The sequence below is a fragment of the Pezoporus occidentalis genome, unplaced genomic scaffold, assembly GCF_034315485.1.
Source record: "Pezoporus occidentalis ecotype Australia unplaced genomic scaffold, CSIRO_AGI_Poc_V1 ctg5, whole genome shotgun sequence".
Lineage (NCBI taxonomy): Eukaryota > Metazoa > Chordata > Aves > Psittaciformes > Psittacidae > Pezoporus > Pezoporus occidentalis.
In genome coordinates, this window is record NW_026915835.1 from 1050774 (window position 1) to 1071020 (window position 20247).

The 20247-nt window shown below is 35.9% G+C and overlaps 1 protein-coding gene and 1 long non-coding RNA gene across 2 annotated transcripts in view; both read left to right on the forward strand.

Moving 5' to 3' along the window:
- Positions 1–20247, forward strand: part of VWA8 (von Willebrand factor A domain containing 8) — a 179089-nt gene that overhangs the window by 34250 nt on the left and 124592 nt on the right. Inside the window, exons 5-12 of the mRNA XM_062636836.1 lie at positions 442–609; positions 3151–3315; positions 3726–3775; positions 4107–4215; positions 7082–7186; positions 13448–13579; positions 14842–14976; positions 15057–15134. Of these exons, the coding sequence (XP_062492820.1) occupies positions 442–609; positions 3151–3315; positions 3726–3775; positions 4107–4215; positions 7082–7186; positions 13448–13579; positions 14842–14976; positions 15057–15134 (942 nt within the window). The remainder of the gene's footprint in view (positions 1–441; positions 610–3150; positions 3316–3725; positions 3776–4106; positions 4216–7081; positions 7187–13447; positions 13580–14841; positions 14977–15056; positions 15135–20247) is intronic.
- LOC134173124 (uncharacterized) lies at positions 616–2728 on the forward strand. The gene is made up of 2 exons (XR_009968138.1): positions 616–999; positions 1566–2728. It is a non-coding gene; the product is annotated as an uncharacterized LOC134173124 (long non-coding RNA).

Genomic DNA, 20247 nt, shown 5'->3' on the forward strand with positions numbered 1-20247 from the left:
CAATCCAAGGCAATACCTGACTTTTTTCCTAAATACTTTAATGGAATTGTAAATATGATGAACTACCTTGATTGTATGTTTGCTGTATAAATAGTTGCAGAATTTTTAGATGGCATTAAAGTACAAAATATTACGCAATATAAAAATGAAAAGGTGCCACATATTAGTACATACTGGGTATACACTAAAGTGTTTGCAAGGTTTTACATTTTACTCATTATAAAATACCGGAACTTATTTCTGTCATTCCCTATAATAGGTAGGAGATAAAAGTCTGGCTCATGGATGTGTAGCACTAAGGCAGTCAGCTACTGCTGATTTCTACTGATGTGAATTTTATTGATTATTACAGAAATAAATACTGTTTTGGGAAGCGCCTGGGAGTTCTTTTTCAGCAGGATTTAATGTTTATGTAATGCTTATTTTTATATTTTTTAATAGTGTGCAGTTCGTGCAGCTACAGAAGGCAGAATCCTTGTTTTGGAAGGTTTGGAGAAGGCTGAGCGGAACGTCCTGCCCGTATTAAACAATTTACTGGAGAATAGGGAAATGCAGCTTGAAGATGGTCGTTTTCTTATGTCTGCAGAGCGTTATGACAAACTTCTGCAGGTATGGAAATGCTGTTTGGATTTTCCATGGTCTTTTTCATGTTCTTGGCAGTGCTAGAATACTGTTATGAAGGGGAGGGTATTTATGAGTCAGATGGAGGCAGTCTCATCAGGGTTTCTGTGTTGGATTTTTTTCTGGGGTGTTACATAGGATGACATAGGCAGAGTGAAAGCTATGTGAAAAGTCAAACTGCTGCTTGCAACAACAGCAAAAAGTTTTCATCTGTATCTTGTCTCTTCACATGAAAATGAATAGTCAATGTTAATGCTGTAAGCCTGTATGCTTCTAAAATGTAAAAGCCACAATGTAAGAGTAACTAAAATATACTTGAGAAAATAGATTTAAATGGAAATTATGCACATGAAGTTCAGAAAATGCTTCAGCATTGTAGTAGCCCTGTGTCGTGGTTTAAACCAAACCAGACAACTCATTCACTTATTCCCCCCCCTTCTTGCCCTCCCCCTACTCCTGGAGGGACGGAGAGGAGAGTCAAAAAGAATGCAACTCCCACGGGTTGAGATAAGAACAGTTTAGTAACTAAGGTATAACACAAATCACTACTGCTACCACCAGTAATAACAATGATAAAGGAAATAACAGGGGAAGAGAATACAACACATCACCACGATCCAACCGATAACTCGCCCCCACTAGCCCGACCAAGCACCGACCGATACCTCCTCCAACCCTGCAGTCTCCCAGCCCTTCTGGGTGACTCCCAGTTACCTCCTGGGCATGACGTGCTGTGGTATGGAATACCTCTTTGGTCAGTTTGGGTCAGGTATCCTGTCTCTGCTTCCTCCTGGCTTCCCTCCTCCCTGGCAGAGCATGAGGCTCACAAAGTCCTTGGCCAAACCAAAACATTGTTATCAGCTCTGTTCCCGAGCCAAAAGTCAAAACACTGCACTGCACCAGCTACCAAGAAGGAGAAAAATGACTGCTACTGCTGAACCCAGGACACCCTGTTGCTAAGCTTTTAAAACGTTAGGATACCAAAAAAATGAGATAAAGATGAGCAACGCTATATTCTTTAGTGTTGTCTTGCCTTTGATTTACAAAAGTATATGTAAACAGCCAATCTGAATTATAGGAAATGGTTAGAAATTTTGATAGGAAAAGGGATTTTAGCATCTGCTGCCATTGCTGCTTTAGCCATTTTCCTTTTTTGGGGGCTTCGAGTCCTACTGCTTAAATGTGAGTGGATACTTTTCAGGCTTTCGGGGTCCTCAGTAAATCTCATCAAACAGTTTTCAGTAGTACTCTGAATCTTACTTTCATGTACCATAGCTTCCAATCACATACCTGTCAGTCTCTCCTAACAGTATGACACCTGCTTGCTCCTGTTTCTGTCTGTCATACCTAACAGTGGTAAAATACCTAATTCAGACCCATGTGGTACAGAAAGGAAATTTACAATAAGCCTTCTGTCATTGACCCCGATTGAATGAAGTTGCCAACTATGCTGAAGTGTATTGGATTTCTGAAAATATATCCTTATTTCTTATGCCTCTCATCTGTTTCCTCTCTCATCATCTCCTATCATTCTTCTGATCCATGCCTTTCCCAAAACATACTTCTGATATTTAATTAGTAGATGCAGTTGTTAGAATCATTATCATTATATTTTAAATGTAAGCTTTTAAAATGTAATTGTATTTAAAGACTGAAAATGAGAATTCAAATTTAGATAGGCTTTGGTTGCAATTATGCAAATCATCTGCCTCTTTTCTTTTTTCCTTTTTAACACTTTTCCTAATGATAAAATGTTTCAAAATGAGTGCCTTGGGCACACTGCTAATAGTATATGAATTAAATAAATCTCTTGCTACAATGCTAAATCTAATATTGTTGTTTTGTTGTTTGGGGAATATTGTATTATATAAGCTAATGTTCTTTTTCTCTTCTCCTGTGTGAATAATTACTGTACATCTAGATCTGCAGGAAATGTACTCATGTATGGTTTCAAGGAAGACGTAACTGTGATGTGGGAAGACTAAAGAGTGCATTTTTTGTGTGCAGTGAATTTTTATACGATAAGTGAAACACAACATTTAATGTCCTCATAAAGGAGCCTAGTTCTGCGTTCTTGGTTATAATAAAGCGTAACTTGTAAATTAAACTTTTAAGATGCACATTTTAGTCTCTTTTACAGTTAAGGGGGAAAAAAAAAGAAAAAAATTTGCTCATGGTAACCCACTTCTAATATTTTAGGATACAACTAATTTTGTGGTCCACTTATTTTCTGTTTTTTTTTGTGAAATCAATGGTATAATGATACTTTCTCAGCTTTGACTATCTTCAGTCAAATTGCTACAGGCCAAAAGCTGCACTTAATCAAGCATTCCATCTATGTTCATTTTTGAAAAACTTGCTTTTACCAGCCACAGATTTGAGCAGTTCAGCCCTCTCTAGCCCCTCTGAATGAAAACATGGCCACATTTAGGTTGAATGACCTGTTACACAGTCTACAGCTTAGTCGTCATGAGGCTTTAAGGGTGTTTTTTTTTTTCTTTTCTTGTTGCTTTATTTTAATTAATTTAGAGTCATGCAAAATCAGAGTTAGATGCTTGGAAGATTGTTCGGGTTAGTGAAGATTTTCGAGTGATAGCATTGGGCCTGCCAGTACCTAAATATTCCGGTAACCCTTTGGATCCTCCCCTTCGGTCTCGATTTCAAGCTAGAGATGTTTATCATCTGCCCTTTAAGGTAAGTATCCTAGCAGAAAGGTAGGATTGTGTGTACTGACTAGAGCTAATATTTTGACGTTATGTTTTACTTAGCTCACCTTTGAAAAGAATCCTTGAGTAATAAATTTCTCTGAAAGGGCATTTGTCATAATGGGGCCTAATAAATTCCTGGAAAGCAGGTTTATTGTTGCCAAGGAATGTTGCAGCAGAAAAATAAACTTCGTAGAACATGTAACCCTAAAAGAAAAGATTTTATAATCTTTATTCCTTTATTTATTTATTTTTTAATAAAATTAATTCTGTGTCAAGGAGTGAGTAGAATCCACATGTCTAAATTAGAGGGAAAAATAGAAATTATGCATCATGAGCTGTGACCGACAGTCTGATCCCCAAATTAATTTACTCTGTGATTTTACGTTCTATTTGCAGGACCATCTTCAGCTATTATATTCAATTGGATCAAACATTTCCACAGAGAGGTAATTTTTCATATTTAAAGAAAATGAAAATGGAATGAATGAAGAAAAGTGGTGTCCTTTCAGGATTCCTTGCTATTTTTGTGTCTTTTTTCACTGCATAGAGACCAGAACTGAAAGAAATTTTTTAATGTGTGTGGGTGTATGCTCACAGAGCTTTTCATATGCAGCCTTCATATAATGAATCCTTAATGCTTTAGAACTTCAATCACACCTTTCTTATTTGCACTCAGAAGTAGTTTCAGCATCTTATACTCTATTTAACTTTTTAGACTTTAGTATTTTAAATACAGATAGCATGTATAAAACTGTGTAATTATTTTTTCCTATGCAGAATTTCTCAGCTCCTATCTTTTGCTACAACTCTCTGCTCACAAGAATCTTCTACATTGGGACTTCCAGATTTTCCTTTAGACAGCTTATCGGCTGCAGTTCAGATTTTGGTATGTGCATACACATGTGCTGTGAAACTGTATGGGCTTAAAATTAGATTTGGATTATTCGTGTTGTTAGAATAAGATGAGCATTTAAAAAATAAACCTGAAAAAAACTAAGGATGGTTTGAGGGAGAAAAGCACCAGTCAGTTATCTCTGGATAATACATTAACCAAGCATATAGCGTAATAGTAAAGGAAAAAAATATGGCATGATGGAAGATTTGTGTTGTGATTAAATGTATCTTAGTTCTCAAAATGGGTTCTATTCCACTAAATCATCTTAACTGACTTCAGATGAATCTATAGGTTACTTGATGATACTGACATAGTCAGTGAAGACAAATAAAAATCACAACCTGAAAGTTCTTCTGATTTAGTAGTATGCATGATCATATTGATTGCATTATAGAGACCCTGTTATTCTCCATTGACACCAAAAAGGACCCAAACCAACCATATTCAAATATGAGTATGTGACACAGTTAAGCTGTGTGAGATGAAGCCTACACTAGGTCTTTGAGTTGGCTGGCAGATTTTAGAATAACCATAGTCATAGAGGATTACCTGAAGATACAGGTTGTGCACACTTGAAGGTGCAGTAGTTTCTGACAGCCGCAGACCACCACAGGGAAATAACAACTACTGCACTTTGCTGAGTTCACAGTGGCAAATCAGTCAGGTCAGGACTACATCTCAGGCAGTCTTTCTGCTTTCTGACAGGCTTTTGTCCCTTGGACTTTATGATTACATAGTAAAAAGCCAAAGTAAAAACTGAAGATGCCTCTGGAAGGAAGTCAGGGAGATGAGATCTGTATAAAGAGAGAGAGGGATCGGTGCTGGTTTATATGCAGGAAGATACAGTCTTGCCGTCTTTACAGGAGGGTAAAACACCAAGACAGCTTCTGAAACCCTCTCTCCAAGGTACCAGTTGCCTATAGAGGACTTTCTCTGTTCTGTCTCCTGTACAGTCATTTTACTTATGGTACTGCTCAGCCACAGATCACGTCTACATATTTTACTGGATATACATTAAAACATAACAATTACTTTTGTTACTGTGGTGTTCAGTCCCCTCAGTTGTGCTCTCTACTTACCGACATAATTTTTTTTTAATTAGTTATACTGCATCAGATGTTAAGAAGTGATTAAAAATCAGATTCGCAGAAATGAAATGTTTTTTGAAGGGCTTTAGGAAAGAAATACATGTTGGATTTTAAAATAAATTGTAACTTTTTATTCTTTGAGCTGTGTAGTGAAAAATTATTTTTAAATGAATGCCAGATGGCTTTCAGAATAATGGAAAGAAAATGAGCCTTAAGCTATTATCTAAACTATGGAATGAAGGAAGCATTTTATTTTACATTAGAGAATGTGAAGTGTTATCATTGTATGAGAGTGTCTTTTTTAGGTAGAAGGGAACTGTTTCTTTTAGAATTAGTTTTAATCACTTGCTTTTTCTAAGCTGACTGTTCCTAGTGATTCTAGCTACAGCATTTTTCCTTCACATGCTGGGGCACTGCCATCCTCTACTTCTAGCTTGGTTGTGAAGGGAATACATTGTAATGACTAGCTTTGTATCTTCTGTCATGGATTCAAACAGTCCCAAATGTATTTCTTCAGTTGAAAACTCCTGTCTGCTAAATGGGAGAATTTTTTCATTGGGTACTGTTCTGAAGAGGCTAATTTCATACAAGCCATTGTAATTATTATTAGTTTGAGATAATGTGGACAAATTATATGTTAAGTATTTATATATAGACAGAGCGCTTTTAAAATGCAATAAAGGACTCCCTGATCCTTTAAGCAGGACATTTACTACAGTGACTTAAATGGTTTATTTTTACTGATCTTTTTTAAATATGGAACATTATAAATAGTATTACTGATTATAAGTATAAATTGAATTATGCATTTCATAAAGTATGCATGTCCTGACTTCATTTCTAAGCAGCTCTTCTTTCAGTTGGGTGCCTGTGTAAATCCAAGTGTATAACTGAAAATCAGTTGATTTGATTTGAATGATATAATTTACTTTTTACTTGGATGAGGGCTTAAAAAGTAGTGCTAGTCCACTGACTATTTTTCACTACTGTTACAAGAAGTTCTTTTTTAAAGCAAACAATCAAGCATTACTTTAGGGTTTTTTGAAATACATTTTTCCACCAACAGTGGCTTCATGCAAATATTTCTTGAGTATTCATATATGCATTTCCATTTCTTTCTCCACTACTGCAGCAAAATTATAAAATCTTTGCCTAGTTCAGGCAGCAACTGACAAAAAATGTAGTACTTGTAACTAACAAGGAGATGGGAAAAAAAACGTTGTTTTCAGTTTTGTATGGAAAGTGCAAGCAGACTTAGTATCTCATTTCAAAACAAAACAGTTTTGATCAAACTTCAGAATTTCTAAGAATTGACTTAAGTAGAATCTGTACAATGGGATAGAATAAAAATTAAACACTAGAAATTGCTGTGAATGTGTAGATCAGTATTTAATATATATTTCTTGTCATATTGATTCTTTTTTGGTAATACTATGAATCTTGGTTACCTCTGGTGGAATTTGTCTCTCTGATCTTTAAATATCTTTAGATATCTGAGCGAGTTACTGTAGCTTCCGTTTATGCACAGGAAAGAAAGTAATTTTTAGGATCTGGTGGTTCTAATCTACTTGAGACATCTATATTATAATGAATTGCATTTGAGAAATGCTTGTTTTGAAATTTGATTGAATACTGTATGTAGTGGTCATTTATATCCTGCCCTTGCAGTTTTATTTGTTCAGTGCTATGTAAGATTTTCAGGTTAATGGATGATGATCGAATGAGTGAATAATTTCTTTTTTTAATTTGTATTATTTAATTTGAATTAGGATTCCTTTCCTATGATGTCAGTCCAGCATGTTATTGACCGGCTTTACCCCTATAATGTTTTCCTTGGAAAGGAAGGCAGAACTGCAGTCCAAGATGCGTTAAAAGTAAGTATTGTACATATATACTATAATTCCAGGGAGTGATGGATTATGACAGTAGTTCTCCTGACTAAAGTTTCTTCACTACTTCCGTAAAGAAAAGAAATTTTAGGTAAACTGAATGGCTATATTATTGCTGATGCTAAAACAGTGTTTAAAAAAATCCAACCTTCTGAAGCTAGTAGATTTCATTATAGTGAAAGGTGAATCCTATGTGTTCTGTAGAATATTTAAAGCCCAGTTCAAAGTCTGCAGAAAACCCCTCATTATATAAGCAATTAATTGAGAGTAGCTGCTTACATGGTTATGTGGTCAGATACTTAAAAAAAATACTTCAGCATTTGAGTTTTAAGAGGAGATACTAAAATGACAATAGAGACCACATGCACAAAATAAATTCAGTATAGCAAGATTATAGATTATATTAGTCTCTGGGTTTGGTCTTTGTTAGCTTGTCGCTGCTTGATCTGTTTCTTGTTTTGTTCATGTTTCATAATAGTTTAAAAAGCCTACAGTTATTATGAGTTATTCCATTTATCCTTTTAAAACATCAGTGCAATGCCAGCTTTCTTTTGCTTTTGAATATGTTGTAGGAGTCATATATGCTGTTGAAAATAAGCATTCACATCTTAGAGCATCTTTACCAGTTCTCTCAGTCCTGAAAATTAGAAGCTATTTGTACATGAATATTTAGATATAATGAACTTTGTAGCTAGTGAATTTTTATTTTTCCTAAAGCCAAGTGTGTGTGTCATGAAAATGTTTGTAGCCCGTCCCTGCTGACACCTTCCATATGCTGCCTTTTTGCATTGGAGCTCAGTCCTGTATTCCCTGTTCAACCAGGCTGGTCTCCTACCCGTCTTACTGAGTTTTGGGATGGACAATCCTTGAATTTGAAGTTGACCTGCCAGCTTTCATGAACTTTTTCAAAGCTGCCTCCTGTGGGGTCCTACCTACCACTTCTCTGAATAAGCCAATCTGGCCTGAAATCCAGGATCTGTACTCTGTTACTTGTCTTCATCACTCCCACTTAGGATTTTGAACTCCTTTATTTCATGGACGGTACAGCTAAGGCTGCTGTTGATTTCCACATCCACAACCAATTGCTCCTTGTTTGTGAATAGCAGGAGCTGTCTGTGCATCACTCCTGCCAAGCCAGTGCAGAGCCTGTACTGAGACATTATTCCAGGCAGTCTCAGAAACTTTGATTGATTGTCATGCTGTGTTGCCCTTCCACCACATGTCAGGGTGATTGAAGTTGCCTATAAGAGCCATGGGCTGGGTGGAAATAGACTCCTATCTGCTAGCAGAGCAGTAACAGTCATTTCTGTTCTTAATATGCCTTTATTTTAAATCCTTTATGTCATTTGGTTTCCCCTGTCAGTTATAAACAGTGAATGTGTTTATGTTCAATACCATCAGCTTCCTCCGTTTTCCATTCTTTTTATTTAATTTTATGTTTTGTGCATGGTTTTGCTTCCCATGTAACACAGGTTGATTTGACTACTAAAATACCTCCTTATCATTCATATTTTTGTGGGTTAATTTGTCTTTATTTTTTTTAATATACCTTCTCGTTACTCCTTATACAACTTTGTACCATTATGTCAGCAAGTACACATAATCTTACTCAGAATTTTATTCTGATTGCGCACAACAAATCTTGTTAAGGAATAATCCTCAAGAAATACAGAAAATAACTGGTTTTGCTGAGGAACTTCTGTTTGTAATGATATTTTAGTAATAGCAGTGCCAAAACTGTATTAAATATGGGTAAGAAATTTTTTTTTGCATTTCAAAAGAAATATGAGGGAGAGGAGTTTGGCAGAAGTAAGATGACTTCTTACTCTGCCTTCCTACAGATACCCAAAGAGTGTCCAGCTAATATTTGCAGTTAAATACTTCTGCATAACAGAATACAATTAATACAGTAATCTGGGAGGTATCAAGAGTTGAAAAATAAATACTTAAAGTGTATTGCAATTGATGGATTAATTTGTGTGAACTGAATAACTTCTTAACATCAGCTATCGTTTACAGAAAATTAAAAAAAAATCATATAATAAAATATAACCTATAGGCATCAGACTTGGAGACAGATATGGGAAAGTAGTAATCTAGCTGATAATGTATCTTAGTTTCAGGAGATCTTCCTTTCCAGTCTGGCTGTTGGAGCTGAGAAGTGAGGTAGCCAGTGGTTAGGCTAAGCAGCTAGTTTTGGCAGCTGTTAGACCCTGTGCATAATTCTTGAGGAGGTCATATTCTGAAGGCACTGTCTTTCCAAACCTTATCTTTAACCTGGGTAAATCTTTTCCTTATGTGCCTCCTTGCTGACTGAGACTCCATCAAGACCTAGGTATTCCTCTTAATCCTTATTCTCAATAATGAATTAATGACTAATTAATGACTTTTACCTTCCCTGTGAGTTAAAGTACCTTGTTACAGTGTTAGTCTTGGGTGCTTAAAGATGCTCTGAAATTCAGATCTCTTGTTGAGTGGATCTAGTTGGAATTAAAATCTGATTTGGACTTAACTCTGCTTATCAACCGATTTTTTTTTTTTTTTTTTTTTTTTTTTTTAATTTGATAGAAATGTCTCCTTATGTCAAACTAGTTAACATCAAAAAATCTGTTACGGTTTGCACACTAATCCAGGATCAGCAGTGATCTAGAGAGTTGCTTATCATATAGAACATTTGTACAAGTGCTACAGTTTGCAGTATTCATTAGTTCATTAGCTTGCAACAGACAGGACAGAGGTACCAAAAAAACTTGAGAATGATGTGCCTCTGAATACCCTTATTTGAAGTTTCTGCACTTTGGAAACTCTCAATTTCTATTCTGATTTTTAAAGAAGAACTTAAACTTAGAAGGCCTTGCAGAGGAAAATATGAGTTGGTTTGAATTCTGGCCTTTAAAATTATTCTATGCTTGCATGAAATACTGTCATGAAAAGTTATTTTGACAGATGAACATTTGAAATGTGATTGCAAAAGTTAAGTAAATATTTATTTAAGCTTTTTCTCTACAAGATTTTTATATAAAGAAATTGCTGCTTGCAAGGAAAACAGTCTCCAGTTAAACATTCCCAAACAATAAGCTTAAGCATGTATATGTCTCCCGTGCTATTGGAGTTTTCTTTATACTCCTGCTAGGCATTTATAAATCTGGTCATCTTCATTTAGTCTGAGTTTGGTGACTCATAAGATACTGAACTGTTCTATACTTAGTTCCTCATTGTTCCATAAAATTTTAGTATTTCACTTCAGATTCATCAGAGATTTTGGGGTTTGCCTTTTTAATTCTCACATGCCTTTTGCCTGCCTTTTTTTCCCCACTGTTGGAAACAACCTCTGTTAGTTTTGGTGGTTTGTTTTTTTTTTCACCTTCAAATCAAGAGAATCTTCCCATCAGAGTTTAGAAGCAACGTAGATCAGGTTTGTCTTAATAAATGAGCAAGTCCCTTTTAGCCTACTATCCTAGTGATTAACTTTACTCTGAGGCCATTCTCGATTATTGTTTTTTCATGCCTTGATTGATGCTGTGTTTACTGTCTTGATCTTGTATCATCAGATCGAAGCTTCTTTGTTCCCTTTGACTTATTTTTGTATTATTTTCACACCCACTTTAATCTTAGCTCCTTGTTGAAAACTTTCCCTTGCAATAGGGAGTCTTCAGAGTACATAGGCAGTCTCTCATGGGGAGTAGGCTAGTAGTTAGAAAACTGGAATCTTTTTTATTGTTGACACTTTTGTTCACTTGTAAGATATTTCTGTTGCAAATTTTGGTCTGAGGAATGATATCTTTCCCTTTTATTTCCCCCAGAGTAGTTTGTAATCTTTGGGGTTTTGCATTAATGAATGGTCTTAATGCCAGTACATACCATTATAGTGGAATCTGTTCAGGCTTCACTATCTATCCCATCTTGCACTTTAAGTTCTTAGGTTGCTTCTTGTGAAACAGTTCAGTCCTCTTGTTCCTTGAAAAATTCTCTTTCCATGCAGAGAATCTTTAAGAAAGATTAGTTGCTTTTGGATGCCTCTTTTGGATAGCTTAGCTGTTTTGTGGGTTCAGCATAGTGGTTATCTGCAAATAAGTCTCATTTAAGCTCTCTGTTCCTTTGACCAGCCGCACCACCAGCATATTCTGTGGTTTCAGTGCTGAGACATTACTGATCACTTAGATACTTCCAAGTAGTCAGAATGCCTCTTCTTCCTTTTTTTCTAATTTTTACAGTTTGCCTTTTCTCACGTGTTTCTAGGTGTGTAGAATGTGGCCTGGTAATTATTAACTGCCAAACCACTTCCCTTATTTGTGATGCCTAGTCTTTTTTTCTTTCCTCTTGAGTCTGAGGCGCTGAGTCTCTTAAGTACCTCCCAAACTTTCTGATACTGAATGTGCTCAAAAGTTGTCCTTCCAAGCCACAAATACTTTTTCCTTTGCAGCTATCAACTTGGACTTTGTGTGGAGGAAGTTGTTTCCGGCTCAGGCAGAAGTATATTTAATGTGTTGTACATCCATTTCATGCCACACTCTGATTCCAGATCTAGCTGTCATAATTCTAAATAAAGAATTATGTCAGGAAGATCTGCCTTAGTCTGAAAGCTACAAACATTTTTGTTTGCTGCTGCTGTTCAGGTGTAAGTGTGGTAATGTGCTTACATGTGATGAATTCAGATTGTACAAATTCAGTTAGGTGAATTCAAGTTGTATAAATTCAGTAATGATCTTCACAGAGACAGTCCTCTTTCAGCATCCAGCATCCTAATTTAGGGTCTAAAAGGCTGGCTGCAGAACCCTCAACAACATTTTAAGAAAACAACCAACCAACCCTCAAAAAACTCAAACCAAAGAACACCTTAGAAATTTTAGACCCCCAAGATCTTTGTATACCAGGTCTGCTGCTGCTGTCTGCAGATCTTTTGTGTTGATGCAGAAGCTTCTGGTGCAGATAATCTTTTTCTTGCTCATAGTTATTTTCTTTAATTGGTATACAATTAAGGGATTTTAGTGTACAAGCACTTTGCAATTTTGTGTATGAGCAGTTTTGGCCCTATCCAAAATGCTATTAACTTAGTAAGAATATTGCCATTTACTAATGAACATAAGAGTGGCTCATTTAACAGAATTATAGTTGGAGCTTTTCTTAGAATCAGTTTTGATACACTGCTCAGTAGCCATTCATGTCGTCTGTGGTTGTTTAAATATTTAATGGTATCTAAAGTAGACTCAGCTGTTACAATAAGGATATAATTTGGTGCAGTCCTTTACTGATCATTTATCTTAAATTCATGTTTAAACATGAAATTTTTGTAGCCTCTTGTTCCAGAGTGGGAATTTACAAAATGATGAAGAGCCAAAGTGTTTATATGATTGAATCTCAGTTTTCTTTCTAAACTTTAGAAGATAGTGCTGTGAATCCCAGTAGTGATAAAACTACATGCTTTTGGAGAATTATTTTATATTTGTTACTTCTGTTTTAATTTTTTTTTTTTCAAGGATTTTAAGGAGTTGTATAATACTCATTTTCTCTGATTTACTCAGTTTCCACTGGAATAAAGTGGCTCTATGAGTTCAGTAATTTCAGTTACTGGCTCTTTCGTGCATAAACCCCCCAACTGACTTCACCTTCACTAGCAAAATAGACTTTATGCAGGGTATTTTAAATGGCTTCCATGCTTCCTATATACAGCATAAAATAGAGTATAATGCTTAAAAGAGGATTGGGAAGACAAATGTCCCCTTTTTTTGTCCTTGATATACCCAGAACATGCTGAAAGCTTAATTTGTACAGGATATCCTCAATTTTCATTGTATGATAAGGCAGTGGAGCTAAGTAAACATAATGTTTGATGGTTATTTTTATTGGTAGCCAGATGTTTAAATCTGCAATTGGTTATAATGACCTGCAGAGATAGGTGGTCTATTATTACACATGCTAAAGGCTATCATCTGTTTCTCTTATTATTGTGTTCTGTCAGACTAAGACTTGGCAAAGTCACCAAACAACATTTTCACTTTATATCTGTCGCTACAGTCAGAAAAAGTAGATGGTATACAATCTTTTCACTTTGGTTTTAAATGCAAAATATATAGGTCAACATGAATGTGAACACAGGTATGTGAAGTGAAAGTTGAAGTAAAGTAAATGGATTTAAGACTTCACAAGCACTTCAATATACTTCTGGCCTCGTTTTCAGAAGGAGCAGTTTTAAAACCCAGAAAGCTGTATTTAATAATTAATTTTCTTCATCCCCTAATTCTACAGCGTTTTGAGCTTCAGGATTCAAAAAGCCACTTGCTTCCCCGAAGGATTACCAAAGTAGAAAGTGCACATGGAAACAAACCCTTCAAGGCTGATGTAACTGTCCAGATTGGTGAAAAAGAAGTGACATTCCAGGTATGAATTTGTATCTTTATAAAACTATATATGTTTTTAGATATTATTTTTTTTCATCTCATTGAGATTTTTATACACTTGATACAAAAACTCATTTGCACTGAATGTATTTTGGTAGAATAACACATTTTTTAGGTACTATAATACTTAATTATGGATATACAAGATTTTATTGCTAAATAAACTCATATTTTCCTACATGTGATTCATTAGTTTCTTGTGTTAAAAGAAATGCTAAAGAATGGATGAAAGAAAAGCCTCTAAATTTCCTTTTTTTTAAATTGTATTAGAATAACAGAGTACTTATGATGCTTTTGGTGCTGCTTTCCCTTTTTTATTCTAATAAAAACAATAGTCTGTCTACACTTCAAATAAAATCTAATGAGTGCTTGGTAATGTTCTGATGGAAGATGTTGGGAAAACAGAACACAAGTAATCACATTAACAATGGTTAAAGTTTCTTCTGATGAAGTTTTCAGGTGGTGAAATAAGGTTGTATTCATGCAATATGCTGCTCTGCAAATTTGAAGTTAATGTTGAATTAGGAGAGTCTAGAATTAGTAGGAGTCAGAGAGAGGCGAGGAGTATCCTCAGAGAGTTTGTACCATGACAAAGTGAAAAGGGGAGCAGCAGCAAATGGGAATTTGTCAGAAAAAGGTGGTTCTGTAGGGACCTGATTTAACTCTTTCTTGAGGAGAAGGTTTTTAATTTTGTTTGATGTGTAGGTGATACTTTCTGAAAATAGGTCTGCAGAATATCTCTTTGGGAACAAGAAGGCATAAGGAATTTGCAGATTAAACGGTTCCCAGACTAGAATGGGGAGTGAAAATAGAGCCTTAATGTGGAATATGACTGAAACTCTGCAAAGTTCTGGTCAAAGTAACCCCTTCAGGATTTTACAATGCAAATTGCTCTTTTTCTTCCATGTTTCTCTGATAAGCAGTTAATGTTGGTGATTTTTATATTTTGTCTTCAGCAGGAGCAGCCTCAAGTTCTTTGCAAACCCCAGTGCTGTAATTCCATTTGTTCACATTTTGCTACTTTTTTTATGAAAATGAGACAAAGGAAGTGTGAAGAAGGTTGTCTGTTAGAAATTGTGTGATTGAATATTTTTTAAGTGAAAGATATAAATTTGTTGGATGACAGTCATCAGCAAAATACCACAGTAGTTTTGGAGAAGTATAACCCAGGCCACACAAAGCCTAGAGTTATCACAGTGTAGCTTATTTAGCATGTTGATTGAATTCTTTTTTTCCTTATAGGTTCCTGCTGGGACTGCGCTGTTAAAAAAACATCCTCGATCAGATACTTTTATAAAGACTTCCAGCCATGATCAGCTGTTGGCAGAAATGATGCAATCCCATATGGTTAAAGATATGTGTTTAATTGGAGGAAAAGTAAGAATTGAAATTTCTTTTCTCCTTCCTTCCCCATGTTTCTTAGAATGTAATCTAGTTCTTACTTTTTAACTTTTTAGGGCTGTGGCAAAACAGTTATTGCTAAGGAGTTTGCTGATCTATTGGGATACAACATAGAACCTATCATGTTGTACCAGGTAAGTAAACTATGCTTTAAATACGACCTAAAATATAATACACAGGTGTTGATTCTTTCTGTATATTCTCTCCCTCAGTTATTTTAAAAACTGGAGTAGAGCTGTGTATATATAATATATATACTTTTTAATCTATATAATATGGTTAAAAAATAAAGGTTAGCAAAGATTTCAAAGATAACAGTTTTCTGGTCATTATAGAGCATTTTTTACTCTCTGTGTTAGAATGCTTATCTAAAATATCTTCTCATTGCAGGCCTAAATAGAGGGGATGCTGTGCAGCAGTATAGTTAGTACAGTGTTACTGTAGTAACCTAGCCCTGACACTGCTTTCCTTCAGTTTTATTGAATTTATTGTGAATGTGTAAGAGAGGTAAACTAAGTGTAAGCAGAATCATTTAACACAGTGGTCTTTCTCGTAGCCATAGAGAACTGACAGCTCGTTCTGTGATTTGGCGTGACTGAGTGTCATAAAAGATACTTCATCTTTTGTGTCTTCTCCTTTTCGGATTTTTTTCCCCTTTTGAAATGTGATTCTTGCCTTTAGGTCAGAGTGGTGACCATTGTAATTCATGCATGTTGAATGCCTCCAGAAGACCTTTTGTTGTTCCATCTTCTTATTTATTTATTAATTTTTCCCCATATGCTATTTAATCTTAAATGGAATTCTCCATTACCAACACTATTTTTTTTAAATTGTAATGGAAAACAGTTTTTTTATTGTATTGAGGGTTTTATTTTTGTATGGAAGTTTTTTAACATTATTTCTCATGTTCCATAAGCTTAATCTTTTTTCTGTGTTTGTTTGGGATTTTTTTAATTGTTTCTTTTGTGAAGATAACCTGATATCCTCTTACATATTTATTTTTTCTGATGCCTGACACATGGAATTTCTCTGCCTTTTTTTACCTTCCTGTTTATTCTGACAATTACAGTTGCAGTGCAACTATGTTGCAGTAGAGATTAGAGGTTAAGGTTCCATGTTCAACGTTGTTGCATTCTAGAAATATATAATGAGGGTGGTGTTTAAATATAATATATGCGTATTGCACTCAATGAATATTAACTTTGTTATTCATAGGTGCTATAACAAACAGACAACAATCTTCCACCTGTAGCCTAATTGTTGCTAAATTATTTATGTTGTGTCTTAGTACAGATGTGGCTTTAAAGATGAATTTGGAGTGAAATGTGCATTAACTCTGAGACACGCACAAGCAGTTGACATAGTCATGGCAGTCATGGGATGAAATGGCAAGAAGGAAGAACTGGAGAAGTCATAAGGGTGTCCAAGGGCTTTGAAGGTGGTGGCAAGGAGTTTGTTGTTGTAGCTGTGTTTTTAATGAATTGGAAGATGAAATGTCCAGTAATTGAAAAAGTAAGGGCAGAGTGAATGTTTTTACTATAGAAAATGTAAAGTTTGTATTAAAAAGATTGACACAGGAGTAGCAGTAATGGTTCCAGGAGGGTTGGACATGCAGGATAATAAGGGAATTAAGGTTTTGGAGCCATCAGTTATCTTGGAGTGTGGTAAAAATGGCATAGTGGGGCTGCTGTACATTTGGGGGTTTTCCCTTTGATTTCATCCTGGCAGCACTTCAGGCTTTCTCATAGCACTGCGATATTTTTGCAAACTCCAAGCTCTGTCGTGCTTAACAGCAGTCTCCCACAGCCAGTGGTCACTCAGAATTGTCAGTCTTAGATCTTGATGCATTTTAACCTCGTGACATAAACTGAAAAATTACAAGATTAAAAAGCAGAATTACTTTTCTAGCTTTTCACAATAGAGACCACATATGTAAGGTTTTCTCCATTACCCCAAGGAATGAAAACATTCTCAAATAAAATATGAAGTCGAGAGTCTCCCATGACCTTGTAAGGCAAAATATACCAAATATCACAGGATTTACAGTTGTAAGTGATAATAGGCAATGCTGCAGAGGAACATTAGCATCAGATTTAATGCAATATATTGGTCTCTTTCTTCCATACCTTTGCTGCTTGAAATTTTTCACATGCAGCATGGAGACCTCCAAAGGAAGAAATGGCAGTGGCAGCTGCTTTGGAAGTGCAATGCCATGTGGAGAGAGACACTGACAGAAATGGGTGGTGAGTTTGAAGGGTTGAAACAGATAAAAAGTGAGAGAAAATAGGAAAAATAAATATTACTGATGCTGAAAAAAGAAACACAATCCATTTTATGTTTTCCTGTGATGTTGAAAACCTCCCCAGACAGGATCCCATTGCTTTTCCTTCCCCCTGTATGGCTTCAGCTGATAAGGGCACAGACTCTGGAATTGTATCTGCATAGATAGAAGTTGAACAGATGACTTGTGCCTTTTTCTTATGCTTTAAGGTGGCCAGGTGTGAGTGTATTTGGGTTCCAAAGCTACATAAACTCATCAACGTAATATTACATTCATAGTAATATACTTGGATTGCCAGCAGCACCTATTACTTTCTGGACAATGGCATATTAAGATAGGAGCGTAGTTTCTTAGGCCAGAACTGAGTGTCTCCAGTTAGCCTGCATGCTTCTGTCTGCACTTGTCACTGTAAACATAGTTTTTCAATCATCCCAGGAAAAAGAGTTCTGCAACTTACCAAACCTGCTTAAGGACAGGTACATTCTAACTCTTGTTTTCTTACGCACAATACAATATTGGGTACTCAACAGCAAAATTAGATAATTACTTGGTTAAAAACATGGCCACTGTTTTTCAACATCCTATATTTAATTAGTATGGCTTCGCTGAACAGGAGCAGAAGACTTCCTTTTTGGAAACATGTAACAAGAACTGACAATGAAATTAGTTACTCAGTAAACACCTGAAGGGATCTGTAATTCCTACATAAATAAAACCTAGGCCAGGGGGTTGAAGTATTTCACACTGAAGTGAAGCTTTCCTTTGGTTTCACCAGGGTTTGATCAAGTTCAGAGGGGTTTTATAGAGAGGCTTTTTGCTGATAATCAAACAGTATTGCTAAAGCAAATGAAAGACTATGAGCTCATTGCTTGCTATGAATTCCTGTGTAGACAAGTCTACATAAGATCCACATCTATATCTATATGTATAGATATTTCCTACATACAGTGTCTTACATAACCTCAAAAGTTTTACAGGAAGCAGTGTCTTAAACTCATTGAATGTAGGAGAGCTCTATATCTTTGGATAAATTTTAAGAATGTATTTGTTTTTCTTAAAATATGAAAAACACATCATAAGCTTTCCCTAGCAAACTAACCGGATAATTTAATGACAGAACAAATGTTAAATATAGTAATTTATACAGTAATTCATCAGTGAAGGCTATGAGAAGCTGGATAGTGCTGTAAATTTAGCAGGTTTTTCTGCTTTGTTGAAGAAACTGCCATTTTGGTTTGGTTTGATTTGGGTTTTTTTTTGTTTGTTTGGTGGGTTTTTTTTTTGTTTTTGTTTTGTTTTGAGAGACAGCATATTGTCCTAAACCCATTTCTAAAATTAAGGAGGTTTTTATTTGTCCTATGGCTCATTTTTATTTTCCAGTAATTTCTGCAGCACAAAAAATGTGCGGCAGCATTTCTCTTTGGAGTGAAGTAATAGCACTGTTTTTCTTCAGTCTCTGTGCAGAAATGAATTCTTAGAATTTTTTATATATACATGTATATATATTATGTTTACTTTTAGTTTTAGTACTTGCTTCATCATTCTTTCCATCTGAGGTTGATTTAAGGGCTTCAGTAGTTTGAAAAGGCATAGCTCTTTATACTGATTTCACAGAAAAAGCCTCTAAAAGCTTTTATGTTGTGAGGTGAGAATCAAGTGTTCCCAAAGCTTTTGAGTACATAGATCATTCCTTATACTAACAGTTGGCTCAGAGAACAATTCCTGTCTCATTTGTGATATCTGACATCATTATATGGATTTCTCATTATATGCAATTCCAGGCAAATTGCTAACAAAGGAGGCTCGTCCAGATTAGGAAAGGTTTGTTTTTAAGTTGTTTCTTAATGCAGTTAAGCAACAGCAAATGGGAAGCAGCAGCCAGCTAGTTTTTTGTGGATTGTAGCTAGGGCACTTTTGGTCTAAATTTTTAAAATAAAACATTTTCTTCCCCCCAGAGTTTCAGGGGGAAAAGAGCGCAATATTCAAAGTGATGTTACTACAGTTTTCCAGCAATTTGTTCCTTTTCTTCACCAGCAAAAACAGTCTTCTAAGCACGTTGTTAGTGTTTCTGTATTGTGATGGTTTTGTTTCTAGGATATTTTTTTTCTTTTTTTGCATGACCTCTTTTTTTTTTTTTTACAAATTCCTTCCAATTTTTTTATTTCAGAAATACTAACAAAATGTAAGTCCAAATTGGCATGAAAACCAGGAAACATAGATTTTTCACCTCATAATTGCCAAGAACATGATTAGTCGTGTCAACCATGAAAAATGGCTAGGTTGGAGGCTTGTATTACTATAGCTGCTAAAAGGAGTGGGACATAGGTTATGCTACTTGTTTTCTGTCCTAAGCTCTTTTTTTCCCCATACAATCATAGAATCATAGAATCGTTAGGGTTGGAAAGGACCTTAAGATCATCTAGTTCCAACCCCCCTGCCATGGGCAGGGACACCTCACACTAAACCATATCACCCAAGGCCTCGTCCAGCCTGGCCTTGAACACTGCCAGAGATGGAGCATTCACAGCCTCCCTGGGCAACCCATTCCAGTGCCTCACCACCCTAACAGGAAAGAATTACCTTCTTATATCCAACCTAAACTTCCCCTGTTTAAGTTTTAACCCGTTACCCCTTGTCCTGTCACTACAGTCCCTAATGAAGAGTCCCTCCCCAGCATCCCTATAGGCCCCCTTCAGATACTGGAAGGCTGCTATGAGGTCTCCACGCAGCCTTCTCTTCTCCTGGCTGAACAGCTCCAACTTCCTCAGCCTGTCTTCATAGGGGAGGTGCTCCATTCCCCTGATCATCTTGGTGGCCCTCCTCTGGACTTGTTCCAACAGCTCCATGTCCTTTTTATCTTGAGGACACCAGAACTGCACACAGTACTCCAGGTGAGGTCTCACAAGAGCAGAGTAGAGGGGCAGGATCACCTCCTTCGACCTGCTGGTCACGCTCTTTTTAATGCA